At 36.2% G+C, this 13,005-nt stretch overlaps 1 protein-coding gene across 1 annotated transcript in view; it reads left to right on the forward strand.

The window, feature by feature from the left end:
- The window catches only part of Prkar2b (protein kinase cAMP-dependent type II regulatory subunit beta), a 94,916-nt gene that overhangs the window by 18,357 nt on the left and 63,554 nt on the right, over positions 1-13,005 (forward strand). Inside the window, exon 2 of the mRNA XM_005319456.2 lies at positions 5,212-5,247. Coding sequence (XP_005319513.1) covers positions 5,212-5,247 — 36 coding nt within the window. The remainder of the gene's footprint in view (positions 1-5,211; positions 5,248-13,005) is intronic.

Genomic DNA, 13,005 nt, shown 5'->3' on the forward strand with positions numbered 1-13,005 from the left:
CTAGCTTAAATTTTTTTAGTCTTCTGAAATTCTCTTTCACCTAACTTATTTATTTATTTATTTTAAATTTAGGTGGCCACTTGCCAGGGTAAGCCCCGAGTCCTTTCTTTCGTAAATAGGACCAGGCCTGGTTAAGCCCTTCTGTAACAGAGTGTAACAGTTCCAGTGCTGTCCTCCTCACTCAATATGGCCAGAAAATAAGTGGAGACAGGAGGCTTGCTCTGTGTACTTTTCAGTGTTTATTGATTCACTCTGTGGTTATTAACTGAGAACCTGCATGAAGAGGTGAAAGATAAGCAGTTCCTGTTGGCACTGTCGGGAGCTCAGTGCAAACAGGTGTGGGAGGCTGTTTTCACTGCTAGGTATTGAGAGACTCCTTCAGTTTATCCAAAATAAAGGAGTCTTTTTCTTCTAAGGATCCTCAAGGATTAATGAGGACTTGAATTATACTTCCAGTCTTTCAGGAGCTCAGCAAGTAAAACCAATCTACTCGGATATACTTTGGCAACTGAATGGATCTCTGCTCATACGGTGTGAAAATACTCCTAGTAGCACACAGGACTCTCAGGTATTTGGGAGAAAGTCAAACCTACATAAATATTTCTGTATTTGTCCTCAGGGATTCCCTAAGATCTTAGGTTATAGCTTTTGAAAATGTAGGAGTTTGGTATATCTTTAAATCATATTTGTTTCTCTGGACATGTCCTGTTTTCTAATATTCTCTTTCTCCTTCCCCAATATATGTGTGTGTACGTGTTTTTGGTGAATATATGTATATATTTGTATGACACATGTGCATATTCACAGAATATCCATGAGTGAGAAAATCTGAAGGTGAAACCAAGATTCCTAAGAAAACTTAATTTGACTTGTCACATTTTAGAACATCTTTATTTGTAAACTTTCTTTTATGACAATTTGTATTGTTGTTTACTTAGTATGCTTTAAAAATGGTAATGTTGGTGCTGGAGTTTTGGCTTAATAGTAGAGCACTAATTCGATCCTCAGCACCACGTAAAAATAAATAAAGGCATTGTGTCCATCTATAACTAAAAATATTTTTTTAAAAAATGGTATTGTTAGTTCACAGTAAATAAGCATCAGTCCTTTACATTCGAATAGGAGTTTATAGTTGACAGGCACTTTTAAAAATATGTTTTCTTTTTTTTTTTCCCAAAAAAAACCCTCTGAAGAAGAAAGACAGGTCTTAGTATCCGTATTTCATGAGCTGAGAATTTAAGTTACATGCACTATCCTCAGTTTCATGGGAGGCTATGGGGCCAGTAGTGGCACCCACGGCTCTTGCCTGCTGTCCTACCCACCTTCACCACCACCACCAGTGATGTGAAGGGTCAGAAAGGTGGCAGTACTGACCTTACCTCACCCCTGGCTCCCTTCCCTGCCGTAGGTCCCTGAGAGAGAAAATGACAGTGTGGCCAGATGCACATGTCTTTATTTCCAGCAAGGCCTCTACCCTGAATCAACCTTAATTCCTGTTTGACTAGCTAGACTAAAAAGCTATAAAAATTGGGTAGGTTTGTATTCTTAATAGTTGCCATTCTGACTGGAGTGAGATGAAATCATACAGTAGTTTTGATTTGCATTTCTCTAAGTGCTAGAGATGTTGAACATTTTTTTCATATATTTGTGGATTGATTGTATATCTTCTTCTGAGAAGTGTCTGTTCAGTTCCTTGGCCCATTTATTGATTGGGTTATTTGTTCTTTTGGTGTTAAGATTTTTGAGTTCTTTATATATCCTAGAGATTAGTGCTCTAACTGACGTGCTTGTGGTAAAAATTTGTCCCTAAAATATAGGATCTCTATTCATCTCACTGATTGTTTCTTTTGCTGAGAAGAAGCTTTTTAGTTTGAATTCATCCCATTTATTGATTCTTGATTTTAATTTTTGTGCTATAGGAGTCATATTAAGGTAGCTGGGGCCTAATCCAACATGATGGAGATTTGGGCCTACTTTTTCTTCTATTAGGTGCAATGTCTCTGGTTTAATTCCTAGGTCCTTGATCTACTTTGAGTTGAATTTTGTGCATGGTGAGAGATAAGGGTTTAATTTCACTTTGTTGCATATGGATTTCCAGTTTTCCCAGCACCATTTGTTGAAGAGGCTATCTTTTCTCCAATGTACGTGTTGGCGAGGATGTGGGGAAAAAGTCACACTCATACATTGCTGGTGGGACTGCAAATTGGTGCAGCCAGTATGGAAAGCAGTTTGGAGATTACTTGAAAACTGGGAATGGAACCACCATTTGACCCAGCTATCCCACTCCTCGGTCTATACCCAAAGGACTTAAAAACAGCATACTCCAGGGACACAGCCACATCAATGTTTACAGCAACACAATTCACAATAGCTAAACTGTCTAGGAACCAACCTAGATGCCCTTCAGAGGATGAATGGATAATGAAAATGTTGTATATATACACAATTAAATACTATTCATCATTAAAAGAGAATAAAATTATGGCATTTGCAGATAAATGGATGGAGTTGGAGAATTTAATGCTAAGTCAAGTTAGCCAATCCCCCCAAAAAACAAATGCAGAGTATTTTTTCTGATATAAGGATGCTGATTCATAATGGGATGCGGTGGGTGGGTGGGGGAGCATGGGAGGATTAGAGGAACTGTATATAGAGCAGAGGGGTGAGAGGGGAAGGGAGGGGCATAGGGATAGGAAAGATGGTGGAATGAGATGGACATCATTATCCTAAGTACATATATGAAGACACGAATGGTGTGACTCTACTTTGTGTACAACCAGAGATACGAAAAATTGTGTATGTATAATATGAATTGTAATGCATTCTGCTATCAGATATAACAAATTCAAATTTAAAAAAATGTCTAGGTGACCAAGCATACTGTACTATTTGAATACCAAGCATTGGTATTCAAATAGCCCAAATGACAAATGATGTTGTTGCAAGTGGCATAGACTTCCTGAAAGAGTGAACATCTAGTAAAGTGTAATTCCAATTAGAGTATAAAAAAGAAAATGTAATTCCTTTGATTTACATAGTTTTGTTTGAGAAAATTTGATATGTATATATATTAAAACAGCATAAAGTAATCAAGTACATATGTAAAGCAGTGTTAGAATCAGGAATGCCCTGTGGGGTATTTGAAAGTCATATTGGATGAAAACTGGGAATGTAGGACAGTTCTTTCTAGTGTAGGACTGTTCTGGAGTTTGCCTGCCAAATGCCAAGGGTGTTTTCTGAATTAGTATGACAATCGGAATTATCCCTACAAATTTAAAGAGCTGGGGGCCTAGGATATAGCTCAGTGGTAAAGTACTTGCCTGGCATGCATGAAGCCCTGGGTTCAATCCCCAGCACTACCAAAAAGGAAAAAAAAAGAAAAAAAAAAAAAGAACCAAGGGAAAAGAAGGAGAAGAAGAAGAAGGAAAAAAAGGTGTTTTAGATGACAGGGCCATTGGTGCAGGAAGTCCTCTTCTTCAACCACTTCAGATAGATGCATAAACCTAAGGACTCAGGAGAACAGAGATTTCCCACCATGTCTAGCCTGAAGCTCATAGCCCTGTGGTTTCATCTGGACAGGAGGGCAGCGAATATCTACTTTTATTTTTTGCCCCAAGCTCTAGATAGGGTTTTAGCCCTCATCTTTCTTTATCTGAGGTACTCTGTTCTGCATTCCTATGGTTGAATGTCTTTGTACATTGTCTCTTGTCACTGTCCTTGTATTCTGCAGGGGAGACTCTTTAGGTTCCAAAAGAGTAATGAAAAGGGGGATTAAAAGCATCCAAGGAAACTGAAGGACCTTTGTGTTTTAAAATACTTGCAGTATTGAACATTTTTTGATATAAGTAATTTTTGACTGTGCAAATACATGGCTAAATTATTTTGGTATGTAAATAATAAGAATTTTTTCTCGATCAGTCTGGAGGATATATTTTGCTGCAAACTCTATGCTATTTTAATAATTGGATTTGTGAATTATTTAGTGAAGTTAATCTTTAATGACAGTGAAGATCAGTATGAAAGAAAGTATTCATTTCCTATGATGTGATTTCGGGAATCAGTGTTTTCACTTCTGTTCTTTCTAAGGGATTGTTTTGGTTCTAGATACTCCTAGGTTCAAATTCTCCAGATTTGCTACAGGGTGGTTATTTGATTTAAAACAAATTAATTTCTCTAAGCCTTACTATAAAACTTAATCATCAGTAATATGATGATGCTGATGTTTAATAGCATGTTTGCAAAGATGAAGGTAAAAATCTGATGTGGTTTTCTCCTGGTACTTACTCTTATATATTCGTCATGCAGTGTGACCACAGTACTGTTAAAAATTATGTCTTTTCCTTGACCCAAGTGAGTACATAGTGTAAACAACTTTCATAGTTGTTCTTTTGAAAGTATTGGAGTACTTTAGTAGACCCATGACATTCTGCAAATAAAATATACAGTATTTTATGTGAGGTCTTGTCTTATATAATATGAACCATAAATTTACTTACTTGTCTCAAGGAAAAAAAAAAAAAGAGCCCTCCACTTGAGATAACTGTGTCAGCAAACCTAAGCAGCAGCACAGAGCTGAGTTGAGTCAGGCATGTGGGCAGACGGTAGGCTTGCCAGCTGGGTGATGCACGCAGCAGCCGGGAGTCGCAGCTTTCAGTGTACACATTTGCATGTCATGGACATTTGGGTTGCACAAAAATATCAAAACCACAAATATTAAATCGGAAATGTTCAAGGATATACTATCCTTCACCTAAAAATGATCTCTGTATACATGAACACTTTTAGCTTTGTTTCCTATTTTTTTCAATTTTAAAATGATAATGCGAAAAGTGTTCACATATTGTTCTCCTCTTCTCTTGGAGCTTTTTTTAAGAATAAATCTCTAAAAGTAGAATTACTCTATCCACAGACATAAACCTTTTATGGTACTTGATGTAATTGTCAGATTTTCTATAGGTAATATATACTATTACACTGTCCCAGTTAAGTAGTTTCAGCTCTCTCTAACCAGGTGAATTTTCTTTAAAGTGTTTGGGGAAACTAATTTAATAGGTAAAATATTGATTTAAATTGCATTTCTTTTGTATTTCTTATATTTATTCATTCATATTTTCTCTGTTTACATTATAAGATTACTAATCTGAGCCTTTGTAGGGGTTTGGAAAAATCAGATTTTTAATCTAATTATATTTTTCTGCACTTTTCTTTTAGCTCCAGTAATAAATCGATTCACAAGGCGTGCCTCAGGTAAGTCTGATTCTACTATGGCTTTTGCTTACTTATGGGGACATTTACAAAATGGGCAAGAAGTTACAAAGAATAATTGCTGTAGATTAATAACTTCTTTGTCATTTTCCCAGAAATCAAAACCATCTGACATAATCATGAATTAGGAAATAATTGAAAATGTTCTCTGAGTAACTAAATATATAAGTTATGCTGTTAGCCTAAGCTGATGTACCTTTTAAATGGAGATTCTCATCCCAGTGTGTTACTTTTACATTTTGGTAAAATTACTACTTGCATGGTTCTCTGATTTACCAGCTATAGTTTAGAAGCAGTGATTTTAGAAGATGGGTGAAGGAGACCTAGCAACAGTGATGAGTGAGAGTTTTTAATTAGGGGCAGGAAGACTCTTAAAATGCAAATTGAAGAACTTATCATTATGGAGTCATATAGGATAGGAATATATTACTTTATATTTGTTAATGTCCTGAGGCTATTGCTGTCTTTAAATTTGCCGCAGTAACCTTATAGATAGTCATGGGACAGCCCTATAACAAGTGCTTAAATTAGGTTCATTATAGTGTTCTACCTGAACTGGTAGGGAAGTATGGGATGTAGTTAAGAACAATTTCTGTCCAAAATAGTTTAAGTAAAGTGAATTTGGTCATTGAAATGAATAAGCTATTATTTGAGAAGTCATACTGTGGAATCCCTTCTTCTCTGAAGATGGGGGACAAATGATGTACTCTTATATTTGGTTTGAGAAAAATCATGTTCCCTTGTAAATATAAGTAGAATTATTCTTTTGAAAAACAAAAGGTAAACATTTCAAACAGATGACCTTTGGAGCTTGAATATTATATATGAATAATTTATTTCATAAAATTACCTTATTTTCACCTGTGCTATAATAAAGATGCTTTTAGGTTGAATTTTATTTTTAATTTGTTAGCAGTTTCTGGTTCAATTTAATCTTGCTATATAGTGATTAGGTCTATAAAGACAAGAATGAGGAAAATTTGCTACATTGGTATGGTATGTACATTGCCATTCTGAGGTTTTTGTAATATCAAAGTGTATTTATTTTAAATGGTAAAGAAAAAGTATCGATTGTAATGCCTTTTGTGGAATGAGTTATTTTATATCAGTAAGGCATCAAATTTATCTCAAGCAGAGATACCAAACTTGACCTTTATGAACAGTGATGGAAACAAGGAAGGAAAAATAAGAATCAGTATCATCGTGTCTTAATGATGTGAAATCCTTTCAACAGAAACTTAGGAGTCTTAAAATAAGTAATCTCCCTTTCTGCCTCAAACTGTATGACATGTGACTTTTATTTCTGGGTAAACTCCATTAGTATTTGTATAATATATTTATCATTAATTGATAGATCAGGGCTCCAGTGTATAGGTTAGTTTCAAAAAACCATTATTCCATTATTTTACATCCCTCTTCCACCAAATATGTGTTCAGTATATCTCATCAAAACTTAGCTGATAATGTAAAGATGATGGGATACTAGAAAAAAAAATTAAAATTAAAAATCAAATGTTGCATTTATTCCTAGAGTGACATATATTTAGAAATATTAATTAAATACAATAGGATACAGTTTGATATAAATCAGATGATACAAATTCAGGAGTCTTGTTATACTTAAAAATAAGCCTTTGGGGCTGGGGTTGTGGCTCAAGTGGTAGCGTGCTCGCCTGGCAAGTGCAGGGCACTGGGTTCGATCCTCAGCACCACATAAAAATAAAATAAAGATGTTGTGTCCACCGAAAATTTTTAAAAAATTAAAAAAAACTTTTTTTCTCTCTCTCTCTTTAAAAAAAATAAGCCTTAATGGGTAAAATTCTTATCTAATAATGCAGAATGTTGGGAACCATAATGAAAATGATTTTTGACAGTATTGGAAGGAAAAGAGAACCAATTTATGGAGAATACCTATGCTAAGCATTTTAAATACATTATAAATCTTTGGTTATAGGAGAGGAAATTATATTTAGTATCTTAGATAAAAAGAACAGTGGTATAAAAAGGAAAAAACTAAATGGGACCTACTTAATTATCTACACATCTAAAATTTATATTGGCTTTCTTATTTTTCTTATGAAAGTTTGTCTACAATTATTATTATTATTATTATTATTTTTTTTTTTTGGCAAAGAAGGATATAGGAGCCATCTTAAGACATCCTAAAGAGGATATTCTACAGCTCTCTTTGAAAATTTGATCTAGTGGCTAAAAGTGAGGTTTAGTAGAGGAGATATACATCAGCTTCTTTGAAAGTAACATTTCCAGAAAATTTTAAAAATAAGTGATTTCTCAATTGTGATAACTAAGAATATTTCTTAAGGTATCTTTTTCTCATCAAGTTTTATTTGAGAAATATTTTCTTTTCCAAAGTAAATTATAAAACTGTAACATAAGAAGTAAAATTTAGGGGAAAAAAGTCAGATAAATCAACCAGAAGTCTGTATGTAAATTTGTTTCTTATTCATCTATTTAAAAATAATAATTCAAAAAAATGCTAGATTGCCTGTATTACATAGTACATAATATATGCTACATATCACAATAATAACTTTGTGGTGCTGAGTATTAAGTTTCCTGAGTCTTTGAGTTTTGGGCTTTTGATAGTTGTACTGCATCTATTAAAATTTTCAAACCTGAATAATTTCAATAAAACATTCCCCACCTTTTTGTTCCTTTTTCTTTTGTTAGCTTCATGAAGAAGAATCTTTTAGTTAGGAGATATTTACCAAATACATTATTTAGGATTGCAGTACTAATAGTACTATTTGTCCTAAACTCTCCTGTCTTTATGCGTTTTCAGTGTCTGCCCATAAACCTGTCAGTCATCATTTTTATAAGTAAAAAGATCAGTTTCTCTCAATATTTCCAAACAGAACTTCAAGAATCTTTAAGAATGGGTAGAGGTGTTAGGGTTTCATGAGCCAGTTTTTCATTTTGTGCAGGGATGAGAGGCATGGGATGGAGTGATTAGTGGGAATGAGTGAAGAAAGGTGCTGGGAGAACAGGGCTCCACCCCCCAGGTTAGGTCGGGCAGGTTCTGCAAAACTTGAAGAATAGCAGCTGAACGCCTTCTGAGATGCAGCTGTATACATCCTCCTGTGTCTTCGACAGCATCTCATAACCTTAGTTTTGAACAGCACTCCAGAACCCCATTGTTAAGAAGAAATACTGCTTTTGCTCCCTTAAACCTATTTCAAGTCTTAGTAATCATTTCTTTAAAAATACAGAGAAATAAAAACATAAAGTTATTTACCTCACTGAGGTTTCTTTTCATTTTCCCCCCTCAGTTTGGGACCTTAACACCTATATTCAAGCTTGTCCTGAGGGCTAAGTTAAATGGTTTCAATAAAGTTCCCAGCCGAGTGTTGAGTCTCTCAAAAATGTTCGTCTCAGCTCTCCTCTCCTGAAAATGGTTTAAAACAAAACAATAAAACCCTTAGTTTTGTATGTGAGCCTGTCAGAGAAAAGCCTTGGAGAGTTATAACATGATTTGATATTAATCTTTAATAAGGGCATCTCTTTTATATTGTTTGTCTACTACCAATTTTTAAAATGTCTACAGAATGGTTTCCCTCTGGTTTTGTCTCTTTGAACTAACAAAAAAGAGAAAGAAAGAAAGGCCTGATCAGTCTGGAGACAATGCCTTGCATCACAAGCTCAGGCCTCTCTGAATTTTTTTTTTATTACAAGGTTTCATTTTGATCACAGTCAGTCTTGTAGAAAGCTTTAAAGAAGAGCTCAGTGAGCACCTTTACCTAGGTTCCCCAGTTGTTAATGTTTTGCCACATCTTTCCCCTCCTTTTTTACACACACACTTTTATTTTTTTATTGAGCCTTTATGGAATCCTAAATACTGGAGAATATAACTCCTGAGAACAATATAACGTAACACTCAGGGAATTGAAACTTGCTACAATAAGGTTGGCTAATGTACAGTTTAGAGTTAGATTTCCCTAGTTGTCCTAATTGTTCTCTTCCCCTATTTTTATTAAGTCCCTTCATGTATTTATTATTTATATTGCATTTAATTGTCATAACTCAGTTTTTCTCGTCTTTCAGAGATTGACTTCCTAAAATTTGCTTTTTCAAAGTTTTTATCCCTAACAGTGGAACAGTTTCCTGTATTGCTTGGCATGGGCCCAGCCACTGCCTAGTCAGTGTGCTCCATTGGCATCTATGAATCTTTCCATTGGCATTTAGTATTGCCTTTATGGACTACTGTTGAGCATTACTTGTTCTAAAGTAATTATTTCTTAGAAGTGAAAATGGAACTCCAAATTATGAATTGTGTGTTTTCATGTGGGAATAATTAATCCACTTATCAAAGTTTTACCATGAACAATGGATTTTAGAGTGTGTGTGTGTGTGTGTGTGTGTGTGTGTGTGTTTAAGATGGGCACAATGCCTTTATTTTATTTGTTTATTTTTTTATGTGGTGCTGATAAACAAACCCAGTGCCTCACACGTGCTAGGCAAGTGCTCTGTACCACTGAGCCACAATCCCAGTCCTAGAGTATATTTTTAACAAAGTTGTAATTTTGTCTAAACTAGCCTTAAGAAAAACTCAGAGGTGAAATTAAAGTCTTTAAATCTCACACACTCACTGTGAAACATATTAAAAATCTCAGTAAAATCACCTCAAACAGAAAATGATTAGTCTCTGAGAAAGTAGTCAAATAGGAGAAGTTCAGATTTGTCTTGAATCTGATTCGGAGACCATATGCTTCCTTGATTCAGGGAACATATGCTTCCTTTTGTTTTGTTTTGGAAATATTTTGTAGCCTTGGTGTTCACTGTTTCTACTTTAAAGTTTCTTGATGATAAGAGCTTTTAATTCTCAAATTATCATCTCCCCCCTAGAGGTGATTCTCATATCATCAAACCAATTTGCCAGTATGATTATAGTTATGTTTATATTTTATTTTTTGAAATCAGCCTCATTTTATATAACATTTTGAGCTTGGTGATCACCAGTACTTGACAATGCATGCTGGGAGCATACTACTTTCACCAGTGAGATTACTAATTGATTCTGCAAATGTTTACCGAGAACTGACTCCTTTGTGCCAGGTGTAGTTCTAGGGATGCAACAAGAAAAAGTTTGCAGCCCTTAAGAAGTTCACAGTTCAGCTGGAAGGCTGGCCATGACTCATATTGTGGTAGATACCATAATATCCATGAAGTGAAAGGAAAATAGCATGGTTCTCCCTGGACATGGCTCACAGAAAGGGTACTACTTGAGCTGGTCTTTAAGCTTTTAACATGCATTTCACTGGGAAAATAAGAGAAGGGAATATTTGTGCTTTATTGCTAATAGCTAGCTATTTTTATTAAGTATTATTGTATAAACTCCATTTGCACAGTACGTTGCTAGGCATTTTACCTCTGCTGTCAGGCACCTCTCACATGCAGTGAATAGATGACTGTGGCCATTGACAGCAGGGACTTAAGGCCTGGAATGATTTCTGCCTTTAATTCACCATCACATCAAAGTGTTAGCGTCTGCTTTGCCAAGGGAGGCCATATAGGCTCTGGATCCAGGTAGACCAAGCTCTCTTACTTAATATATCTACTTACTAAAAACGTGTGTGTTTGTCCTTAGTGACCTTTCTAAGCTTAGTTGCATTATAAAATGAAGATAATACACAGCTCACAAGATTTTTTAAATTAATTGAGCAGTTAGATAATCTGTGAAAAACATGTAACACAGTATTCTTTCCAGCTTAGTTTGACACTATTAGCCTGTTGTCTAAATATGTCTCACAGATAGGCAGGGGCCTCTAAGAACCCTGGGCTGGATGTGGTCGTGGGTTAGAAGCAGCTTGTGTACTTCAGAGTTTGACATGAAGAATTAGATGGAAAGATGACACCCAAGGTAAGGGTCAGTTCCACTGAGGCAACGGATGAAACCAGAGCTGCCAGTATTGGGCAAGGGAGTTGAAAAGAGATGTCAGAGGGTGGGGCCTGGAGAGGTTCTTTGAGATGCCAGAGTCCAGGTGCCTGGGTCCAGGCTTCTTCCTCACTGGGGATGGAAGTCCATTAAGGGCTCCCAGCCATTTCCTGCACCTGTTAATTCTATTTCCCCAGATTAATGTTAAAACATATTCTTCCTTGTAGTCTTGTTGCAATTAAAAGAAAGTGAATGGAGCAGTTGCTGCTCCCATCTCATCTCCAGCCACTTGTCTGTCCTCCATACCCTTGCAGCCCCGATTTACTCTCTAGCCAGCCTATCTGCCTGCCTGCCTGCCTTTCTATTTTCTTTCCACTGAGTATTGAACCCAGAGGCACTTTCCCATTGAGCCACATCTCCAACCCTTTTTATTTTAATTTTTTTTTTTTTAATTTTGAGACAGGGTATCCCCTAAGTTGCTTAGGGCCTTGCTAAATTTCTTTGGCTGATCTGAACTTGGGATCCTCCTATTTTACCTCTTGAGTTGCTGGGATTATAGGTATGCGCCATTGCGCCTGGCTGATATTTCTTAAGCATATCGTGTTCTTCCGCATCTTAGCATGCTGGGGGTCTTGGAGCCCAGTGGAATGTATGGAAGTGTTGAGTCTCTGGTTCATTTTTGTTAGGCCTAGCAATGCTGATTAACTTTTCCAAGGCTAATGAGGAATTAGACTATCTCTTTAACTTCCCAGTATTTCTCCCAGAATTCTCCTTGAGCCTCCAGGGCAGGGAGAGAGAAGGTTAAACAACTGGATCACCAGTTGAGGTGGCACAGGTGGGATGGGGAGTATCTTTCTATCCTATAGCCTCCTCAGAGCATTCTCACCAGTAGCTGTGCCAGGGGATGCCAAGGGGCTTAGAAGATGGCCTGGGACATGTGTAACCCACTGAAACCCTGTGAATGGTCATTATTCCACTGCCGCTGGAGCTGGGGGAGAAAGTCAGGCAGTCAGGTAGATATATAAAACAGACATGAGTAGACAGAATGGAAATTTGGACTTAATTCAACCATTCTTCAGTTATTATTGAGTTTAGGTTTCTACTTCACAAACTCTCTGTGTAAAGGACCAGATTTTTTCTTTTTTCTGAGTTTGTTATAGACCAGCATTGTTATGAGATATAAAATTGCCACAGATATCAAATTGCCATAATAATTTCTCAGTAGTCTTAATCTCTGACTTTTATGGACTGCCATGGCTTAAGTGACTTGACCTTGATATAATCTACATGAAATATGACAATTCTCATGAAAAACCTTTTATAAATTGCAAATTAATGTAAAAAAACTGTTTTTTTTTTTAAAAAAATAAACATTTATTTTTACCTTCTTGGCATTTTGGTAGAATAGGCTGCAGTGTGTGAATGGAGCCCCTTGGAACAGTAGTGATGGCATGTGGCAGCTCTGCTGCAGGTGTGCAATGCACGTGCCATTTCTAAAGCCTGGCATATGTGCCTCTTCCTGTTTGGAACACTCCACAGGCTTCTCTTGCCTGGTCTTAATGCAGTTTAATTTGCAACTATATTCCCTATCTTTAGCATTTCTTCTTTTTGGCTGCCATCAATATACGGAGCCTGTACTTATGTTACTGTTACACATTATTGATACTATAGTTTGTTCACATGTCTCTTTCCCTCTACTAAACTGTGAGGTTTATCATTAATGAGGTGAGAAAGATATATTTCTGAATTAAGTCCAAATAAAAATGGAGGGCTGGGAGTGTAACTCTGTGGTAGAATGCTCACCTAGCCGTGTGAGGCCTTGGATATTCCATCCTGAGCACTGTGAG

Source organism: Ictidomys tridecemlineatus, chromosome 2 (genome assembly GCF_052094955.1).
Source record: "Ictidomys tridecemlineatus isolate mIctTri1 chromosome 2, mIctTri1.hap1, whole genome shotgun sequence".
Taxonomy (NCBI): Eukaryota; Metazoa; Chordata; class Mammalia; order Rodentia; family Sciuridae; genus Ictidomys; species Ictidomys tridecemlineatus.